The following is a 21,529-nucleotide window of genomic DNA, read 5'->3' on the forward strand; positions in this document are numbered from 1 at the left end:
CGGACATGTCACCCATTGAGCATGTTTGGGATGCTCTGGATCGGCGTATACGACAGCGTGTACCAGTTCCCACCAATATCCAGCAACTTCGCACAGCCATTGAAGAGGAGTGGAACCCCCCACAATAAAACAAAACTGCACCTTTCAGAGTGGCCTTTTATTGTGGGCAGTCTAAGGCACACCTGTGCACTAATCATGGTGTCTAATCAGCATCTTGACATGGGCACACCTGTGAGGTGGGATGGATTATCTTGGCAAAGGAGAAGTGCTCACTATCACAGATTTAGACAGATTTGTGAACAATATTTGAGAGAAATGGTGATATCATGTATGTGGAAAAAGTTTTAGATCTTTGAGTTAATCTCATAAAAATGGGAGCAAAACAAAAGTGTTGCGTTTATATTTTTATTGAGTGTATTTTGTGTTAATTTTGGTCTGAGTATGGTGTGGACGATCTTGACCAGTCCTCATGCAAATTGTGCTGCAGGGAACAACTATTTTCTGATTATTTTTTGATATTTTTAGAGTCAGAGGTCAATTTATTGTCATCTGTGAGAAACATCAGGGGAAAAAATGCAATGAAAAATAGCACTGTATTTTAGATCCAGTCTTAATGGTATGGAGAATAGTGATATTTTAGGGAATTTTTTTTTTCAAGACTTTGGTGTAGGATCTTTCTTGTGTCAAGATGACGACATCCCAAATGTACTTATCCAGGTACATGAAAGAATTACATCCATCATTCCATTATCTATCCATCCATCCATTATCTATACACCACCTAATCCTCATTAGGGTCGCAGGGGGCTGGAGTCTATGCCAGCTGATTTGGCGTGAAGGCAGGGGACACACTGGACAAATCACCAGTCCATAACAGGGCTACATATACAGACAAACAATAACACTTGCATTCACACCTACAGACAGTTTAGAATCACCTATTAACCTCAGTCAGCATATTTTTGGACTGTGGGAGGAAGCCGGAGTGCCCGCAGAAAACCCACGCATACACAGGGAGAACATGCAAACTCCATGCAGAAAGATCCTGGGAAGGCCAAGACACAAACCAGGAATCTTCTCACTGCAAGACGAAAGTGCTAACCACTACTCCACTGTGCAGCCCACATTAAAGAATTATTTTAATTTTAATTTAATTATTTAGCAAGTCTGGTGTGGAAGACCTTGACCAGTCTTCATGCAAACTTGGCTGCAGGAAGCAACTGTTCTTTAATTATTTTTGGATATTTTTAAAGTCAGAGGTCAATTTATTGTCATCTGTGAGAAACATCAGGGGGGAAAATGCAATAAATAAAATAGCACTATATTTTAGATTCAATTCAAGGAGTATGATGTGGAAGATCTTGGTAAGTCCTCATGCAAATGAGGCTGCATAGGCAACCATTTTCTGATTTATTTTTATTCATTTAATCTTTTTACCTTGATCAGAGGTCATCGGAACAAACAACACTGTATTTTTTATCTAGTTAAAACCAGTTTTAAACCCACAGAATATAATAATATCTTAGAAAACAGAATTTTTCAGCCTTATTTTAAGAGCTTTGGTGAAGAATCTTTCTTGTTCCAACATCCCCGTGGACTTAGCCATGGCCATAAAAGAATTTTTTTCCCCCAGTTTGATGTGGAAGATCTTGACTGACCTGCACAAAGACCTCAGCTTCATCCAACACTCCAAGGATAAACTGGAACAGTCAGGTCTTATCACCCAATATCAGTGACTTACATTACTCATAGTCATATAGAGCTGAAACAATGTAATCTGCAATTATTCTGATGATAAACTAATCTTGTGAGTCATTCATCATGTAGCAACACACAGTATTTCCTTGTTCTAGCAGCTTTAATTTGGACATTTGCTGCATCTCCCTGTCTTGTGTTACTGTAAGCTGAGTAGTTTTGGTTTTGTTTAGACAAGACAAGAAAACAGAAGATGTAACTTGATGTTCTAGGAATGCTGGGCTCTTTCTTTATTATCTTCTGACATGTTATTGGAAAAATATCAGTAATAATAATTACAAAATGTACTGTAAATAGGTGTCTTGAAAGACATCCCATAAAATGTGGCAGCATATTAATGCTTTTAAACGAGATGCTCAGCAGCGATATCAAGCTGACGTTAGGTTTGTGTATCTGTGTACTTTTGAATATATATTTCACATCCTGCTGGAGCAAAAGGCTCAGTGTCTGACTGCAGTTTGTTATGAGACTATATGAGGTGAGACTTGGCTCCATCCACACTCTACTTATACTGTCTAACAGAAATGAGAAGTTCCTCTTTTAAAGATAAATAAATCATAACGCTCTCACAGGATTGTTAAACAAACCGTCCTGGCAGTAAGTTGGAAATTCCACTGAGAGGGAAAGTGCAACTGTCCCTTTATTATGCACAGTCTGTTGGGCGGCCACTTCGTCATTACTCATGGATCTGTGTTGCTCAGGGCTCTCCGGCTGACTGAGTCTCTCCCCAGAGGTCTGATGCAGCCCCACAGGGTCAGGAGACGGGACGCTGCAACTGAACGCACTTGTCACTGTGGATCGTCCTCACAGAAATGGCTCAGGGTAACAAGAAGAAAGGAGAACACTCTGATTTAACCCAAACTGCACTTTGGTAGCAGCACTATATCCCCTTTATAGGCTTATAGCACTCACTAAATGTATTATGTGAAGGCTGTGTAGATTTAAAGGATAAAACAAAGCATACTCTCTCATTTTTGGCATCAAGTGGAATGAAATCCAAATGTCAAAGGGATTAAATTCCTCTGTAAATGGTCTAAGTGGCAACTAAGGTAAAGTGATAGGCCCGGTTTAACACCATTACACTGCCAGTGCTGCTTCCAGCCAGCTGCTGCTGTCACATCTGCACTGAATCAGAGGGTCATTTCATTCAAATCACAAAAACATTTTTTCCCACTTACTTTTAGTAGGTCTGACGCATGCTCACTTGCAGTTTTATGCATCAAGGTTTCAGATACAACTTTTGCCAGGTCCCCTAATGTGCAGCCACAGGGGCGTCCTTGAGCTTCTGGAGTTGGCGTTTGATTCAGGGGCCAAAGCTGGATACCGACGCCGGAAAATATCAGGAGTCTCAGATATTTACTGCATCAGAATGAGCTGTTTTCAAGTCATTTTCAGGGCAAGCAGCACTTCATGGAAGAACTTTATGGAAGACAGCATGGGGGTGTAATGTAGTGAAGTCCCATATCCATCATCTGTCTTTCCAATATTCAGCTTTACACATGCTGTGTACACAGAGCTCTAGACAAAGACTTGCAAGGCGGTTATTGTTATGGGGAAGGGAACAGTGCAAGATCAGCACCCTGTGGTAAGACGGAGAATGACTGTAGTCACTTTTCCCCCTGAAGCAAAATGGAAATAGTAAAGCTCATACAACTAAGTGAAAATGTATTCGTTTTATTATTTTTGCATGTTATTTTTGCATTATATTTTCGTTCTAATGGAGACACAGAACAGACACATTGGAGAAAGAAGCACTAAATCTTGCCTATACTGAGACAAGGGCATTTCATTTCATAGTGTTTTGAGTAAAGGAATCTTAAATTGGAATTGAGACTATATCCATAAACTGCTTTCTCCCGACTAAAGAGAATAAGAAAAGCACTAACTACATGTAGTAAATACATAGTTTCTTAAACAACTTTTTATTCTTCACTGTCTCTCCTACATGTATAACAGAAATATCTACTGATCAGCTTTTGAGCAAATGGCTACAGATTTAGCAAAACTTGGACTTGATAGAAAAAGGTTAAAATACAGGACCGTTTGAAGGTCTGGAGCCCATAATGGAGCTATCGATCTCTCTGCGCTCCACTAGCTCTGCCTTCATAATCAGACATACTTGCGAACTTTGAAAAATAGATTGATACCAAACATCGATTCTGCTGTTAGTTTTGTTGAAACATCATCTTATGGACCGTCTAGCGTCTTTTACAAGTAAGTAATGACAGAATCCCGCAGATAAATTTAGCCGCTGCAACTTCAAAGTAAACACTTGAAGCTTTTCTAAGTATATCTGTAGTTAGCCGCGTTAGCTAAACACGGCTAGCTTGCTTTGCTAATATTTGCGTTAGCATACAGCGATAATAACATTGTGTGTGATCAGAGCAAACTATAGCCCAACATTTTACGATATTCTGTGTAAGTCTGTCGTGTGATTTGATGCTGAACAGCCTTCAGATTGAGCCAAAGTGTGACTTCAGACGGCTGAAGCTAGCCTGCAGAAAACATTAGCGCAGCCAGATTTGAGGTTAGTTTTATGCGGTTGCAGCAGTCTTCAAGAAACAAACAGAGAAGCCCAGCCGCTTTTACTGTGGCTCTCAGGATAATTTGGGAGTTGAACGCCTAAAATAGTCCAGGAGAAGAGATGCAAGTTCTGCCTAGATCAGAGATTCATCTACAAAGTCTTATAACACAACACCCCGTCAATAACTAATAATCAACCAAACTAAATCTGCTGTTTTTGTTGCCCACAAAAAAATCTGACCAAACCCTGAAGATAACTTCCTTATCTATAGCAACTTGCTTTATAACTATAAAATGTATTTCATTGCTACTCTGCTACCTGTTGTCATTTATATGAGTTCGATTATCAGAGAATCCAAGTTCTACATGTAGTTGTGGAAAACATATAAATGCACAATAATGTCATCACTACAGATGTCCAGACTGTCAAACTAAAAAAATCTGTAATGAAAGGAGAAATATTCTGACTTCAGTAAGTACATCAGACTTTAACAAAAAGGAAATGTATAGAAATGGTGGCTGTACATACTATAGCTATTTTACTACTTGCATACAGTTCAGCTAGGTGTGGCTGTAAAGTTCCTGAATTTTTCTAAAGTGACCGTTGATCGTATCTGAGTCAGTAATGGCTTCTTGGTTGCACTGAGGAGGAGAGAAATTTTACTTTTTACAGAATCTAGTCATAGCAAATTGATCGTTTTTTTTGCAAATTTGTAAATGACACATGAAATAACATGAGTTTAAGCTTGTTATTGTTGTGATTATTGTGTAATTTTTCCTGACTGAACTGCACATCACACACGATTAGTTCAATGACAATTAGAAAGTTTAAAATCTGAAAATTCTTTTGTTTTTACAAATTCTGACTCAAATAAGTGGTTCATTTTGCAGATTCTTTAAGAAACCATACCTTTCAAATCCTCTGATGAATTTTGGGGTTCAGAACATTAAAGACAGTTGCAGTATCCAACTAGATGAGCCCCCAGTAGAGGGCAGAACCACGCCCATGCATGATACTCTGTATCAATTTTGATCATCCTATGTATCTCCCTTCCTACTTGATCTGCTGACCTGTAACTCCACAGCTGTGCAGGGGACCTTAGACTGATCTTCAGTGCCAAGTTTGATTATCCTGACTTCAGCACTTGCAGAGATATCTGACCGGACATACACACACACCCACACACACATACATACTTACCCAGCCACATACCGAAGCGAATGCAGTAACCCCGCTGACATACGTCAGGCATGGTTAAATACAGGGTGTCCATAAAGTCTCTTTACAATTCTAAGAATTTAGTGCAAAGGCAGTTGATACGATATCTTAACCAGATTTGTTTTATTGCAATAAGTGGTTGTCAAAGTTTTTTCTACTTCATTTAATACATCTCTATATGGGCACCATTAGTTGCACGAAGCACATCAAGACAGTACTCGATTTCTTGCCATGTTCGCTGTAGACTAGCCTCATCAGTGATGGAAATGGCATCAGAAATGTTTTGCTTTGTTCGATACACGATATCTTTAGCATAACCACATAGAAAGAAGTCAAAGGGAGTGATGTCTGATGAACGTGGTGGCCAAGGAATTGGCCCATCCTTTCCAATCCACCGGTCTGGCCTTTGTAATTGATTCTTAAAACTGTAAAGAGACTTTATGGACACCCTGTATTTTCCAAACTTCATTGATTTTGGCTAATGTCATATATCATATGTATCTCCTTAGTAAATCACGTTTAAAAACGTGTCCATTTCAGATGATCCTTTTGATAAGCCGCCATGCAGAGGTTGTTCGTCTTATCTAACTGAGCCGTACATCAAGTGTGCAGAATGTGGACCCTCACCCTTTTTGCTTTGCCTCCAGGTAAGTAAGGAACAAATACAGAACAAATATTATTAATTCTCTATTTTACTTCCAGACGACTCAGCGTGACTGGAATTAATCGTGTTGTATTCTTACAGTGTTTCACCAGAGGATTTGAGTACAAGAAGCACGAGAGTGATCACAAATATGAAATCATGGTACGTAAGTAGAACAGGTCTGCAGATCTCTCATAAACACACTTTTTAATATGAATCCTCACTTTTCATCTCCTTGCACAGACGTCAGACTTCCCAGTACTGGAGCCTGGATGGACGGCGCAGGAAGAGATGGCCCTGCTGGAGGCCGTCATGGACTGTGGCTTTGGAAACTGGTTAGTGGTTCATCTGTTTATTTTTAGCTATGAACAGACGCTTGCTTTGATTTTTCCTCACATACTGCAGGTATTTTTGTTTTTCTTCAGGTCATCTTAGAAGAGACTCGTTCCCACTCTCCCTGTCATGTTTTGTAAGAGGTCAAGGTGTGTTTTTGACACAGTATGCTCATTTAGCTCCACTCAGAGTTTCATAGCCTTGGGGTTGAAACTCTTGAGTTTGTGTGAACACTCTGCATGACTGTTCACAAGCTGCTGCTGTTTGCTCACAAGTTAAATATTAATTGTTTGGCTTATATAATAAATGTTTGAAAAAACACACACACAAAGTTAATGTGCTGATCTTTTTGAAACAATCGTGAGACACAAGGATATTACTAAATAGGTTCATAATGACTTATAAGGAATTCTGCACTGGAGTCCAACATGAAACAACACAGAAACGGTTCAAACAGTATATTATAAAGCAGCTTTAGGTTTCTAAATTCAGGGATCGAGGACAAACATTTTCCGCTGCTCCCAACTGAAAATTGCACACAACACATTAACCACATTAACTTTATAAACATTAATACTCTAATTTACCAAATTACTGGAAAAATCATCCTTTTTATTTTAAAGGGAAAAGTCACAAAGTAAAGTCCTGCTTTAAGACAATACATGAGCTATGGAGGTTGGCTGTTCTTAATAAGACATGAACTCCCTTAAAAACATGATTTGTTAAATTTTGAGGGTCTCTAAAATATTGTCAGTATGCTATTTTATACGTAATAGAAGGCTTTTGTGTTCATTCAATGCATTTTAGTAACGATAACCGGAATGGATGTTGTCCTTGTCATCACCATCAAAGCATGGCGGTAGAATATCATAAACTTTACTCACTTTCACTTAAAAAGAGAAAAAAACTAACTTTCTTGGTGCCAACTGCCATCAACAGAAGAACAAACCTGAACCTCCATGGTGCTGAGAACAGGCAGCAGCGGATACTTCTCATCTGTTTCCTTATTTTTCTTGCTCATGTTCTCATTAATATAAATAAAGTGGGCTCATTCGAAAGCAGTGATTTTGTTGCTTTAACAAAAAAACTTTAAAGTAGCGAAGCACCAGTTCCATCAGTGCATCTGTCCCTGCTTCATGCTGTTGTTTTTGCCTTGTGCAGGTTTCAGGTTTACAATTTGCAGTCGTGTCTGTAAATTCATTTTTTCCTGGCAAATGTTGGGCCAGACTGAGAACAGTACATGCACTGTTCAGCTGTTGCCTTGTAATGAGACGATCAACGTCACTCACTTCACCTGTCTGTGGTTTTAATGTGTTTGACGATGGTGTGCAATACGCCGTTTCTTTCTTGGCGATATTTTAACCACTTAAAGTAGGTGGAAAGCATAGCCCTGCCTTTTTTCAACACAAAATCACCTTATCTGAATTGTCCTCATCAGAAATGTGGGACTGTAGTTAGACAGGAGGGTCTGAGGGGCTTTTCTTTGAAAAAAATGAGTCAATAGTTTGTTTCATTTTTTTTAAAGGGCCACATGAGAGTGAGAGTATTTATGAACTGGACACAAGAAGATTAAATCACAGAGAGAATTTTCCCAATCCTGGGCTGTTACGATCACGAGAGCTTTGCGTTAGCTCTCCACGAAACAAACGCTCACACGCACTCATTCTCATTTCCTCTGCATGTTTCACAGGATAAAAAAAAAATTTGAAAAAAATTATTGGGAACATATTTTCAAGTCGCATTGGTGCTCATATTCGTACAACTTATGAGTATTCTGTCCAAAAATTGTCACAAGATGCACCTCAGTCTGGAGCCCTGTTTTTTTGTGACTTTTAATTGTTTAGATTTTTAATAATGCGCTGAATCAAATAACCACAGTGTTTGTTCTGTTTACAACCTTTACATCCTCATGGTTTTATCCATTAACTCTCCGCTCTTGTAGCGCTCTAACATGCTCTATCCATTTCCCCGTTTGTCTTCCTCAGGCAGGATGTGGCGTATCAGATGCGCACTAAAACCAAAGAGGAATGCGAGAGCCACTACATGAAGAATTTCATCAATAACCCGCTCTTCTCCTCCACTCTGCTCAGCTTGCGGAAAACAAAAGACTCTCGCTTTGCAGAGGATGCTATTCCTTTCAAACGCAAGTACCCACTTCATCTGCCTGCTTCATTCTTTTCTCCGCTAATGTTGCAGGAGGAACAAGACAAACACACCTTTAAGCCTCACACGTCCATACAAGTTTTAGTAATAGTAGGATTTGTCTACTCCTATTATTAAACAGTATTTAGATCAAGTTTTAGTGATGACTTTGGGGTTCTAGACAAGTCAGAAGAGCTATTACCATACAAACAAACTGCAGCACAATTTGGCTGAAAGCTAAAGACCCAACAGTTGGACAGAAGCAGTTGGTGAGGCAGGAACTTGCCGCAGCTCCGAGCAGGCTTCAGGTCTCCATCTGTCGCAGTGTTTGAGAACTTGACAAACATTTCACAGTCGTATTTGTGCAGCAGTTGGCAAATTCGAGGCAGCGACAGAATCGTTGTTGCATCTCTGATTGCAAATCTTACAAAATTAAAATCTTTTTGGAAGAATTTTGGGGGGGGGGGATATTGTTTCTCTCTGTTCGTTTCCAAGATGTCATGTTTGATTTTCCTTGTGTCTCTCTGATGCCACAGCCACTGATGATCCCCCCCGGCCCACGTTCGACTCTGTGCTGTCTCGAGACATGGCTGGATACATGCCTGCCAGAGCAGACTTCATGGAGGTGAGGCGATACGTTGGCGTTGCACTTCATCATGCGTGTGCCGACGTCTCCTGTCATCATAAATAAATCAACGGAGCCGCCACTAGAGGGCTCGTTATTAGATGTTATTGAAATAGTGACTCATGCCTTTGTTGCTGTGTCACGCTGAGTGACTCATCCCAGCGTTTTTCTTTCGCTTTTCTCATAAATTCTTCATCATTGATCGGCTGCATGTGAACTTGAGATCAAAGCGGCAGGTTATTAACATCGTTTTTCACCTGCTACCCAGGAGTTTGACAACTATGCAGAATGGGATTTGAAAGACATTGACTTTGTGGATGATGACTCAGACATCCTGCGTGGTGGGTAGAGTTTTTAATAGATTGTTTCATTGGTAAATAGAGAATACCGGTGTAAATATTTACTATTCACAAAATGGCCTCAACTGTCATTTGTTTTCTTGTTTTTCAGCACTCAAGCTCTCTGTTGTTGACATATATCATTCAAGGTTAAAGGAGAGACAACGGAGGAAGAAGTAGGTCCTTTTCTGTGTATTAAATGATGAAAAAATGCATTTATCATCATGTAACAACCCCAGTCTGTCAGCAGATGGCCTCATAAGCTTCTGTATTGACCTTTGGAGCTCCAATTCCCACAGATAGTTTTTTTTTTTTTTTTTTTTTTTTTTTGCTCCCAGGTTGAATACATGCATTTCATCCTGAATTAAAATTTACAAGGCAAGCAATTTCACACCTCCCATCTGCACCTTCTTAATATTAATGAATTCATTATGCTAATATATTTATGACTCCCAATCCAAACTTTAATCATTATTATTAAAGCACTTTAAAGACACCAGTCCTGAGAGCCCAGGATTGTCACAGAGTCAGTGGTGTGATTATAATTGGATATTTTTTCGCAGACTCTCATTACAAACCACGGGGAGTCATTCAGGTGCAACTTACAAGCTGTGGGAACTTCTATTCAGACCCTGAATATTTTTGGAAATGGGGAAAATGTGTCTGTCCCCTGGTGACTAGTGAGCACGCCAAGCTGTTTGACATTTTGCCCAGTTTTGGGCTGGCAAACAGAGCATCCTCCCTCCTGCAGGAGAGTTTGGAAAATGTGTTAAAGCCTAGAATAAGTACGGTGAAGTTTTCGTGCGTCTGGATTTCACAGAAAACAAAGTCCTTCTTGTTTTATCTGCTGGCTTATTATCAGAGAAGCTTCCAGGATCGTACATGAAAATAACTTGTGACTGAATAGGGATAATCTGGGTAAACTTAATAGTAAATTTAAGCATAAACTACACCTGAAATGCTCATACAATTAAATCAGCACTTCTCTAAAACACCTCAAATAAAAACTAAGCTTCACTTCATTGCATGTCTACTAGTTTAAGAGTAGCACAGTGTACCTAAATACTTAATTGTCATTCAGTTTTATAAAGGAAGCAGTTTGAAGGAGTCAGTGTTTCACTTTCAGGAAAAGCAGTTGCTGCTTTTCTGTATTTTCTGATATTTTTTACAAAACTGAACAACTGATAGATCAAGAGAGCAGTTTTCAGGTTAGATGATAATAAAAATAATGAGTATCTGCACTTAGTTTTTGTTACTTTTCACTGTTTTTGAGAGGGTCAGTCAGTTGTTATGCTTTCTAGAGAATTCCCCCCGCCTTCGCCCTGTTAGCTGTCGTCCTCCAACAGACGCTGGCAACCCTTGCTGCAATGCATCCATCACTAAATCAACTTTAACGAGTTTGTGCTCCCTGAGCATGGTGGAATGGCATCTCTGGCTGGACAGACGTGTGTTTTTGAACTCCCTCATGCATCCCTCCTCCTTAGTTTATCTCTGCTAACTTGAAGCTTGTCAGAGAGGCCAGAGATCACCCCTGAGCTCTGCTCCCGGACCTCACAGTGCACTCATCTGTTCTCTGCACGTCATGAAAACTTTTAAAGAGCACAGAATTCTGTCTTTTCTAAACAGGCCTTTCAAGAGTCTTTAATTTTATTCACAGTGGTCTTAAATATTCCTTCTATGCAGGCACTGTCAGTAATATTACTTCTAAAATGTTTAAGTCTGGGATTTTGGGCTGTCAGGAGATGTTACACACCCCTAAAATAGAAGTACTCTTGTTGTGACAGTGGGTTGTACTCCAGTCCTCCCAGGAATTAATCTTGTATACAGCCTGGAAGCGCTGTCAGAAAATGTGATCATATATGCCAGTAAGGTTACATTCTCTGATTTAAAAACTGTAGGTGTTTGATTGGGAAACAATAAATACCCAAAAGTCATGTTACCACTGAAAATATTGAATAAAATGACACCGTTTATCAAAGCCAGCAACTTTAAAAGCAGAAAGACTCCTCACATTTTGACCTTCCAGAGAAATCTCATGTGTCTTTAGCTTTTTGGGGGAAAATACAACCAAATATAACCAGATTCTGTCAAAGAACCAAAAAGTCAGCACTCCTCGGTGTAACCAAGAAGCCAAGAAAGTGACTCAGATGTGACCAGCAGTAAAGTGTGACCAAATTTAAAATAAAAATGTATTAGGCTGAACTGCAGTCTGTGTTTAAAGAGAGCAGAGAGACAACAAGTGTGGAAGCTAATGAACAGTGTATGTAGAGACACCTTTTTTTTTCCAGTTTTTGTAACACCTGTGGGCACTTGAGAGAAATGTACATACTGATTCCAGCTTTTCAAGATTTTTTGAGGACAAAATTCAACTTTAGCTTTTCTTTTTTAATGATTTATGGCATTATAACTGTGTCGTACTGCACAGAAGATATGTTTGGGTTCTCTCTCCTTCTAGTCGTGGTTGTGCTGTTTCCATAGAGGTGCAGGACTTTATATTGCAATGAGAAATGTGACAAAAGCAGCAATGAACACCCAGAAAGCTGCTTTGTCAAGGGTTAAATGTGTGATTAAAAGCTTACAAAATGTAATTTGGTGAACACAGCTGAAACCCCGATTTTAGCTGATTTGTACTTTTAAAATTAAAACATGGAGACATTTTATCAAACCGCAATACATTTATACACACTTTGTTGCCAGTTAATTCCATCTTCCTAAAGAAATCCAGTTTAATGCAAAAGCCCTGCATTAGTTCTTCCTGTGTGTTCAGTTAAGTTTTCGTTCAAAAAAAATAAAAGGATTTGTAGCTTTGACACAGCTGCAGAGTAATTTCAGGATGTAGTTTGGTGAAGTGTTTTGTATTATGCAGTGAAGTGTTTTTGTCTTTTTGCCTCCTATCATTGAAGAAAATAACAGAAACACTTCCTAATATCACACAATACAAACAGCACCACAAACTAAATCCTCGATATGTTGTTTTATTTTAATGTAACCATGCAACAGCCCCAGTTATCGGAATATAAATGTCTAAATCTACACGTCTGTTCTTTCAGGATAATCCGAGACCATGGACTCATCAATCTGCGGAAATTCCAGAGTGAGTCTTTTCCTGAAACTCTTACAGGCTCATCTGATATGTAGCAGCCAAATCGGTGCTGATGGTTTCTATGGCTGCATGCAAACAACTGCGCTGTAATAGCCTCCCTCTGTGGCCTCTCGGGTAGCTGAAGAGTTGCAACCGATGGAGCTCGTATTTACGATGACGGCTGTGAATAGTCTGTGGGGGCCGTGTGCCGGAGTGTGCCACGGCATAATTGCGATCCCCATGTCATGAGCACTGCTGCCATAATGGCTGAAATGAGGAGGGGGCTCCATTTATTGATCCACCTGTTACAGGTTGGATTTCAGTCAGCTCTGTAATGTGATTCTTTATATCTCGTGGGTTATTTCATTAGGCGGCGAGGCCTGCTATGAATGGATTTGTCCAATTAAGGCGTCTCTTTTAAAGTGTGCGCAACCACCCCGTCTGCCATTACATTTCCACGTGTTGCTCTGTGAAATTGTCTGCGGTTTGAGAGTTGAAGAGTCCCCTCATGTTTTATTTATGTATCCTCCAGCCTCCAGTTAGCCCTCCTCCCTTTTCCCTACTTTCCCTTATCTCTCCAGTCTTTCAAGACAAAAGGGAACTCAGAGTAGCTGTAGAGCTGCAGACTGGTTGTCATGGAGACTGTCAAAGATTGTGTGCCTCCACCGTGTATGTGTGTGTGTTCATGTGTGTGTCACATGCAATAATGGAATCAGTATCGGAGCCCAGGAGGCTCACAGTATCGGGTCTCAGTGACTGCTGGAGGCAGAATGACCGGCGTTGTTGTTTTAGGGCCAACAGTCTGCCTGGTGGCCTGTTGGAGCTCGTTGTGTTCACTGATTCAGCTCTGCGTTTGTTGTGTTGCTTTTTGCAATCAGTGCCTGAGTGAAACCACACAGAGGTGCAGCGCTGATGTCTCCTTGGAGATGTGAACACAGCGTTCTATGCGTCCGTCGCTTTGTTAGGAGCATGACTTCATGTGTTTCGCCTGAGATGGCAGCTGCTAATTAGCGCTCGCATGCTTTAGTCTGATGCTGGAACTTGACCGACACACACAGCGAGCCACTCCTCTCACACCCCACAGCAGCTTCCCTCTCTGGCGTTGACACTTGTCTGTACTCAGCAACACGGCCGATGTTTCCAGACGAACACAACAAGCTCTTCAGAGTGTGTAGGCTTGTGAAGTGAGTTAAGTGTGGTGAATACACATCGGTGGAGCGTTTCTGTGACAAATCGCAGGGACAGGGTCGCTGTTTGATGCAGCAAGGTTACTGGATCTTTTTTCATTGAGTTTAATACCTTTTTTTGTATTCCTGTTTGGCTTTTCAGCCAGGCTCTGAATTAGAAAATCCTACAGCAAAACTATATGTAGTTTGCACCAAAAGTTTCATCTTTGCGCTCATTTTCGGTTGTTGGATAACTTCACATGTCATTAAAATATCATCCATACGCTCCACAAAGTCAGCAGTGTTTTTTTTTTTTTTTTAAGCTGACATCCTTTCACCAGCATTCAATTATTGTTCATTCGCCTCCGATGACAGATGAAGGTTGTCTGTGGAAATGTGGAAATTACTCACTCTCAAAGCACTATTGTAAAATGACAGAGACTGTGGGCAACAACAATAAGTCTGGTCTCAGTCTGGATGTAAATCTGCTTTTTCACATTACTGGCTAGTCAAACTTCTAAACCATGATTTTTACATTGTAATTGGGGCTCAAGTAGACAGCACTTTTACAACACCGCAATTAGTAAATCACAAAGACTGCAGTATAGGATTTGTGTCTGCTGTGTCAGTGGTTTTATAGATTTATGCCGTCGTCGTTGTGCGCATTTGATGGTATCTAATCACGTTTTTTAACATGTTGCTCAGTGAATATTGAACTGAAGCTTGACTTTAATAAAACAATACCGCAAATTATATTGTATTTGCAGCTCTGTCCAAAAAAATCACCTAATTGTAGGGTAGAATAAATACAGGATTTAATATAAACGTGACCTAAATAAACAGAGATTCCAGACATCCGGTATCAGCTCCCTGTTGATTTCTTGCTCAAGACACAATAACTATGTGTGGATTCATCTGAGTTGAATACAAGTGGAATTATTCTGTTTTTCCCCATAGTTTTAATCTCTTGTTGGAGTAGCTGAAAATAGTGCAGCTTAGAAAAGCTTAGTCATCCGTTAAAACTGGACAGAATTTCATTGAGAACGTTTTTTACATAAAGATTATAATGTCTGACTAGACGCCATTCAGAGACTCTATATTTAAGTAGCTCGTTCATCTTTAGGTACATTTCCAGCTTGATTATTTCCGCCTACTGATGCATCTACAGAGCGCATTCAGTTCTTCTTGATTTGTTGAATCTACAGTGTTGTGAGTTTAGTGCAATCAGTGGTTTGGATCTGAAGTACAGATCCATACGTTCTGTAGCTACAGGACACAAATTCTCCCCAGACAGCAGCCTCAAGAGATCATATCACAGCAGCACGTCCACGGAACGGCTGTGATAATAGATGCCTGTAATATTTACATGCCTTTAAGCTCAGTGTTGATTCAGAGCTTCATATTCTCTGGCGGTGAACGACACAAAACCAACCAAATCACTTCTCCTAGAAAGCAGTAAAAGCACTCATGTCTAAAAGTATCTACAGGGGAGGATTTTTCTTTCATATTCCTGTGTTCTGTTTGTTTGTATCTGTCGCCCACTCACTTCTCTCTCTTCTTTCTGTCAGTGCTGGAGCGATGCTACCCGAAGGAGGTGCAAGAGTTGTATGATGTCATGCGACGATTGCCAGAGTGGTTGGACCGATTGAACACGACAAATTCATCGAAAGTCACGCACGTTAGTATTTGGCTGAGTACGCATGGCGGGGTTACATGCACCGAATTAATCTAAGCCGTTCTTGCCAGACTGCCTCGACGTTGCTAGACGATTTCGCCCTCAAGGGATGTTATCTTTAATCGTTGTTGGAAGGTAATGTCAGACTGGGCATTTTTCTGCTGTTTTCCAAGTAGATTCCCAGTACATCTCTGACATGAAAAGTCTTTATAAGTTCGTAGTGCTTCTTCACATGGACTTTCTGAGACTCTACTGAAGGTCTGATCACTACTTTTACCACTTCCAAACTATTTCCTGGCTCTGACCAGTTGCCAGGCAACCAGTGGAGACTCCAGGAAGTTGAAGAAATACTCCAGCTCAAAACCCCTCATAAAACTGTGGATGGTTATTTTACACTTGAGACACAACGTGTTAATTAGAGAGCTTTAGATGTGCAGACAGAGCCAGGCTAGCTGTTTCCAGTTTTAATGCTAATTTAATAGTTTACATGAGGGTGATGTCGGTCTTCTCATCTAACTTTAGCATTCAAGCAAGTAAATGTCAAACTATTCCTTCACATTTTACTCTGTGTGACCAGATGTTGACGTAATTTGTCAAGAAATGCTTTGTGCTGGGTTGTGTTGAGCTGCAGCTGTGTCAGAGAGAGTTCAGCTAACTCTGGAACAGCGCGAACCGATTTGCATTAAACTGCCTTCACGTCTCTTTTCTTTGCAGTGGAGTTTGAGCTGAGGAGAGAGATCCGCAGGCTGCAGGAGTACAGGAAAGCAGGGATCAAGTCTTTCTGCAGTGAGTCAAGTTTGACCTTTTTCCGTTCCACAAAACTTCCTTTGAAAGTTGCACACCTAAGCATTCAGTTTCCATTTTCCATTCAGTTGAAATTGTTTTAATTATTATTTGCTGCTGCAGCAGAACACTTTATCGCAGCCTTTGGATCATTTTTGAAATTTTAATGGTTTACTAGCTTGTTGATGTGTGGGACACAGAGGAAAGCTCATTTGCATATTTTATTTCTGCTGAAAAAATGACTGAAAAGATGAGCTGGTTCCTGTTCCTCAGATATGATGAGTTGATGTTTTTCTTTTGCAACATGATTATGAACTGAATATTTTAGGTTTTTGCACTGTTGATCTGACAATGAACACATTCGAGGACATCAGCTTGAGCTGTGTGACGTTATACGTGGCCTTTTCTGACATCTTATTGGCTAAACAGATGACAAAATTGTCGCTAGTTGCAGCACTGATTGAAGTTCTTTCCCATCATGTCTTTGTCGACCTACATCAGGTGCCAAAGTGTACGAGCGGGCGAAGCGAATGCGTGAGGACGAGCGGAGGAAGAGGACCATGCTGTGTGACGTGCTGCAGTACATCCAGGATGGCAGAGCCTGTCAGCAGTGGCTCAGCAAACAGGCTGCAATGTGAGGCTCAGCACCTCCTGCTTGTTGACCGTGTAATGTAACGTAATAGACGAGCAGGTGAAGACGCTGACCTCCGTCATCACACTCGGCTCCAGTCGTGCTGAGATGAATCGAGGAGACGCTTGTATCACCGCGCTCCCTCCTTCCACCTCAGTCTCTGCTGTATTTTTAGACTTTTAATGTGCTGCTGCTCGTGTTTTTTTCCATCCTCGGCCTTTTTCTTTGGGGGTTATCCAAGCTCTTCTAATTATTCCACCTTAACAAAAAAAGTCTTGAATGCAGTGATTCATCTTTTTTGGATGACGATCCTGGAGTGAGAACAGTGAACAAAGCCCAGAGATGCTGTGTGGAAGTGGGGCGAATGAGTGTGTGTGTGTGCGCCCATGTTTTTGCTATATTGTGGGGACATTTGGTCCCCACAACTGTAGGAAAACGGAAAACTATGTCACTTGTGGGGACCTCATTTGGGTCCCCACAAGTTTAAACAGTGTTTTCTTGGCCATGTTGTTGTTACTGAAAAAAGTAAAAGTGCAAAAACGTTTCTTTAGGGTTAGGCATTGTTGTGGTTTTGGTTAGGGTTTGGTTAGGGTTAGGGTAAGGGTTAGGAGTTAGATATGAATGGGAGTCAATGGTATGCAATGGTATCCCCACAATGATAGCAAGACACACGTGTGTGTGTGTGTGTGTGTGTGTGTGTGTGTGTGTGTGTGTGTGTGTGTGTGTGTGTGTGTGTGTGTGTGTGTGTGTGTGTGTGTGTGTGTGTGTGTGTGTTCTTGTACTTGCTACATGGTGAGTACCATTTTCTGCATTTAACTATCAAAGTGAGGACATTTTTACAAAGTGAGGACATTTTGGCCGGTCCTCACTTTGAAACAGCCATGTTTGAGGGTGAAGACTTGTTTTTAGAGAACAGGTATGAATTGAGGTTTGGTTAGGGTAAGGATTAAGTTTAGGCAATCAGTTGTGATGGTTAAGGTTAGGGTAAGGCTCTAGGAAATGCATTACGCCTATGGATGTCCTCACTAAGATAGAAGTACAAACGTGTGTGTGTGTGTGTGTGTAAACAAGACTGCAGAGATAATAACACTTTTTCTTTTTGATTACAGAGACGCTGGCGTCACTCCAGCTGTCACAACAATCACAGTGTCAGGTACGAAGCTTCTCTCCACCTTTCGGTTCGCAGTCCGTCCTCTCTGGCCTCGGGCTCATTTTCATTAACGCACACACTCCTCCATTAATACACTCCAAAAACATGCCTCTATATTTATCTCGCTGTTTTTTTGGTTTTCAAATTAGCTGCCTTTCTGTAACCTCCAGAGCACAAATGGGATGCACACTCCCACACGGCTATATTTACACAATTTGCTCACCGTAAATATTTGGTCCCTCGTCTCTTCCGGGCTTAGGAATTAACTGCATGTTGTCAGGCTGCTATTATGTTATCTGAAGTGCAGACCAACGCTGTGGTGTTTGACTATTATTGAAATTCTGCTCCACAGCAACAGGTAGGCGGAGCGCTCCTCCTCTCAACCTGACGGGACTGCCGGGAACGGAGAAGCTAAACGAGCGGGAGAAAGAGGTACAGCTATGGAGGCTCAGACAGGAAAACTGTGTGTGCTTCAGATAATGTCTGATCTGTCATCTGACTGCAAACTGGGGGCCAGATTTACCGCTGCAGACACATTTACCGAACAGATGCACTCGGCTGGAGCCACAGTTTATGTGCCATTTTAGCGAAAGTCTCCCAGAAACATCTCTCTCCCTGTCCAGTGTAGAGAAGGATTGGACAAATAATAAGTGGAGACATAATAACAGGCATTTACTATGTCTTGTTTTATGTTTTCATGATATTTTAATAGCCAGTTTTTCATGGAAGCTTTCCGTCTTTCAAAAGCGGGTTTAAAAATAGCTGACAGTTTGTGAGAAAGTTTGGCTTTACACTGAGAGCACCGAAAAAATATCAAGAACTGCACTTTATCAGTTATCCAACATCACTTAGAGTTTACTGCAGCGCAATTACTCCACATTATGCCTTTCCAACTGACCTAATTTGACTCCCATTGTTTGATAAAGTAATTCTTTCACACAGGCTGTCAGCCCTCCCTTAATGTGACTGTAGCTTCAACAACCAATCAAAGCTTATTGTACGGACAAACAATAAACTGCCACTCACTATCCGTTTCCATGTATTCACCATCTTTGTTCTCAAGGAAGAGGTGGTACAGAATAAGATGCTACATCAGTAATATTGACACTGGATTCAGTAAACACCAGGGCTGAATAACTCATCTAAATATTATGGAAATCACAATATGGACAAGTATCCAAATGGACATTTTTTGGATGTGTCACAACATACTGGTGGGTTTTTCCCACTCAAATCATCAGGGGGATAAATTATAATAGCAAGTAAGTAGTAAGTAGTATTGCATTTTAACTTGAAGTACTTTAAGATTTATTATACTTTTTTAATGCATTTGAATTGAAGGCAAAAGCTTGAAATTTGCAGTTATTTCTTATGTTATTGATTCAAAATCTGCAATTTTGTACATGTATTGGAGTTGAAATATGAAAAAAGTCCCACCATTGAGCACACATCAAAAATTCACAATTCAGACATTAAGTGGTGACATTTTCTGAACTGTATGTAGTTGCATGTCACAATAATACAAAACAAAACACATTTAGTACATTTCAACATTAAATATTTGGTGACATATTTGAGGAGGATGTCAAAAACAAATTTACTTTCATAGCTGCATCGTTTTTCTGTAAAAACGAACAAAAGCAAAAGTGGTTTGACTTATTACTGAATGTACATTTATTTTCTGTTAATTGCCGATAATTAAAAATGTCTACTTTGAAGATAGAAACTAATTGTTAAATGAAACATTACTGAGGTAAATCTGGTAATTAATTGTGATGTTGATTTCAGGAGACATGATCCAGCTCTAGATTGCTGTGGCACAGTGAGGCTTTCAGGTACATGAAACATGCTGATGTTTAGCAGGTTTTGTTCGCCATTTTGCTTTAATATTTTAGCATGGTAACATCTGCTAAGTGGTACTAAATGTAAATCCTTACAGGTATGTGGTTATAAACAAAAGTTGCATTGAAGTCTTGGAATGAAGATGGTAGCAGAGGAAAAGCAGGAATATCGATACAGATTTGAATTGCAGTCCAAGCAGTAGCTGTGGAGATGATGTCAGTGTGGACCAAAGCGATGGATGAACCAGCAGACCAGTGTTTACATTCAGAGCCACACTGCTAGCGTGGCTGTTTGCCAGCTTTCCTCGTAAATCTGTCCTCCAGTGTCTTTCACATGTCTTTGTGGTGTTGATTCAGTGAATCATACAAACACTACAAACAAACACAGCGTGACCTTGAAGGCATTTGTGATGTTTCACTCAGTTTTGGGAGTTTGGGAAACCTTTACACGCAGCAGACTGCAGCATGAGGTGGGCGTTAGCGTCACCGATGATCTGACGAACGCTTTATCTGAAGCAAACTGAGGCCTTAAATATTTATACCTGTGTTCAAATGAGCCTGCGTCTTGTGTTTGTTTTGTGCTCGTAGTTGTGTCAGGTGGTGCGTCTGGTGCCGGGGGCCTACCTGGAGTACAAACAGGCTTTGCTCAATGAGTGCAGGCGGCAGGGCGGACTGAGGCTGGCTCAGGCCCGAGCGCTCATCAAAATCGACGTCAACAAGACGCGAAAGATCTACGACTTCCTAATCAAAGAGGGCTACATCACTAAGGCTTAGGAGCATTTGATTTGACCACAGGGGAGGCTGGACGGTGGTCAGTGGCTCATTTTATTGTAAACTTCTGTGTTTTGTAAGAGGTTCATAGTGTTGCTGCTCTTTTCAACTATTGTAGCGTTTGTTTGGTCTAATTGTGTTTTCTGTTGAAATGTGTTAAAATGACGTTTGTAAACTTCACTGTCAGAATAACAGGAACCTATACAGAAATGTATTTATTGCTCCCATCATGAAATGTTTATTAAAACTAGATTTGGTGTACATGTCGATGTTTGAATGTATTGTTAATTTTAACTAACCTCTGCTTGGACCACTGGCTCTGTTTTGCGTTAGAAAAGTTAATCAAAACGGCAAAAATTGGAAAATTTCACACTCGCTTGAGATGGTTTTTGTTTTTTTTGAAAAGGAGTTGAAAAGATTAATTGCTATAAACACCTTTTTTGCAGAAGCTCAGATGTAGTAAACATTTAACTCGTGACTGATCGACTGTTTCTACGGACAGCATGAAACGTAGCCGATAACAGCTCACAACAAAAAATGATTACAAGATTAAAATCAATTTCAGAGGAATTATTTCCACTTTTTTGTCGCAGATGGGCTAAGTTTTGTCTATTTGTCTTTGAGATTTTGTCAAACATTTGGCAAATAGTAACAGATTTTACTTCTGGCTTCTGCTGTTTTTATTGCATTCATGAATAATGTAGCCTACATCACCTCCTCCTGATGACACGACACAGCCTTGTTTAAGTGCTTCAAAGCAAATAAAGCAAACCAGCCAAAATTCTCTGTTCATTGTTGGGGGGGCTTTTTAAAAGTTGCTTGAAAATTACATGGAAATATGGCTACTGTCTA

The 21,529-nt window shown here is 40.4% G+C and overlaps 1 protein-coding gene across 1 annotated transcript; it reads left to right on the forward strand.

Annotated features, from left to right (window-relative positions):
* The first annotated feature begins 3,825 nt into the window (after positions 1–3,825).
* Positions 3,826–20,940, forward strand: tada2a (transcriptional adaptor 2A). The gene is given in 16 exon segments (XM_022196787.2): positions 3,826–3,969; positions 6,038–6,144; positions 6,243–6,302; positions 6,384–6,475; positions 8,459–8,616; positions 9,152–9,240; positions 9,509–9,581; positions 9,691–9,754; positions 12,629–12,672; positions 15,395–15,448; positions 15,451–15,504; positions 16,216–16,287; positions 16,786–16,918; positions 18,025–18,068; positions 18,418–18,497; positions 20,495–20,940. Coding segments are annotated over 16 exon segments (1,335 nt in total). The 5' UTR covers positions 3,826–3,944; the 3' UTR covers positions 20,681–20,940.
* The last annotated feature ends 589 nt before the right edge of the window (positions 20,941–21,529 follow it).

This window comes from Acanthochromis polyacanthus, chromosome 13 (genome assembly GCF_021347895.1).
Source record: "Acanthochromis polyacanthus isolate Apoly-LR-REF ecotype Palm Island chromosome 13, KAUST_Apoly_ChrSc, whole genome shotgun sequence".
NCBI lineage: Eukaryota > Metazoa > Chordata > Actinopteri > Pomacentridae > Acanthochromis > Acanthochromis polyacanthus.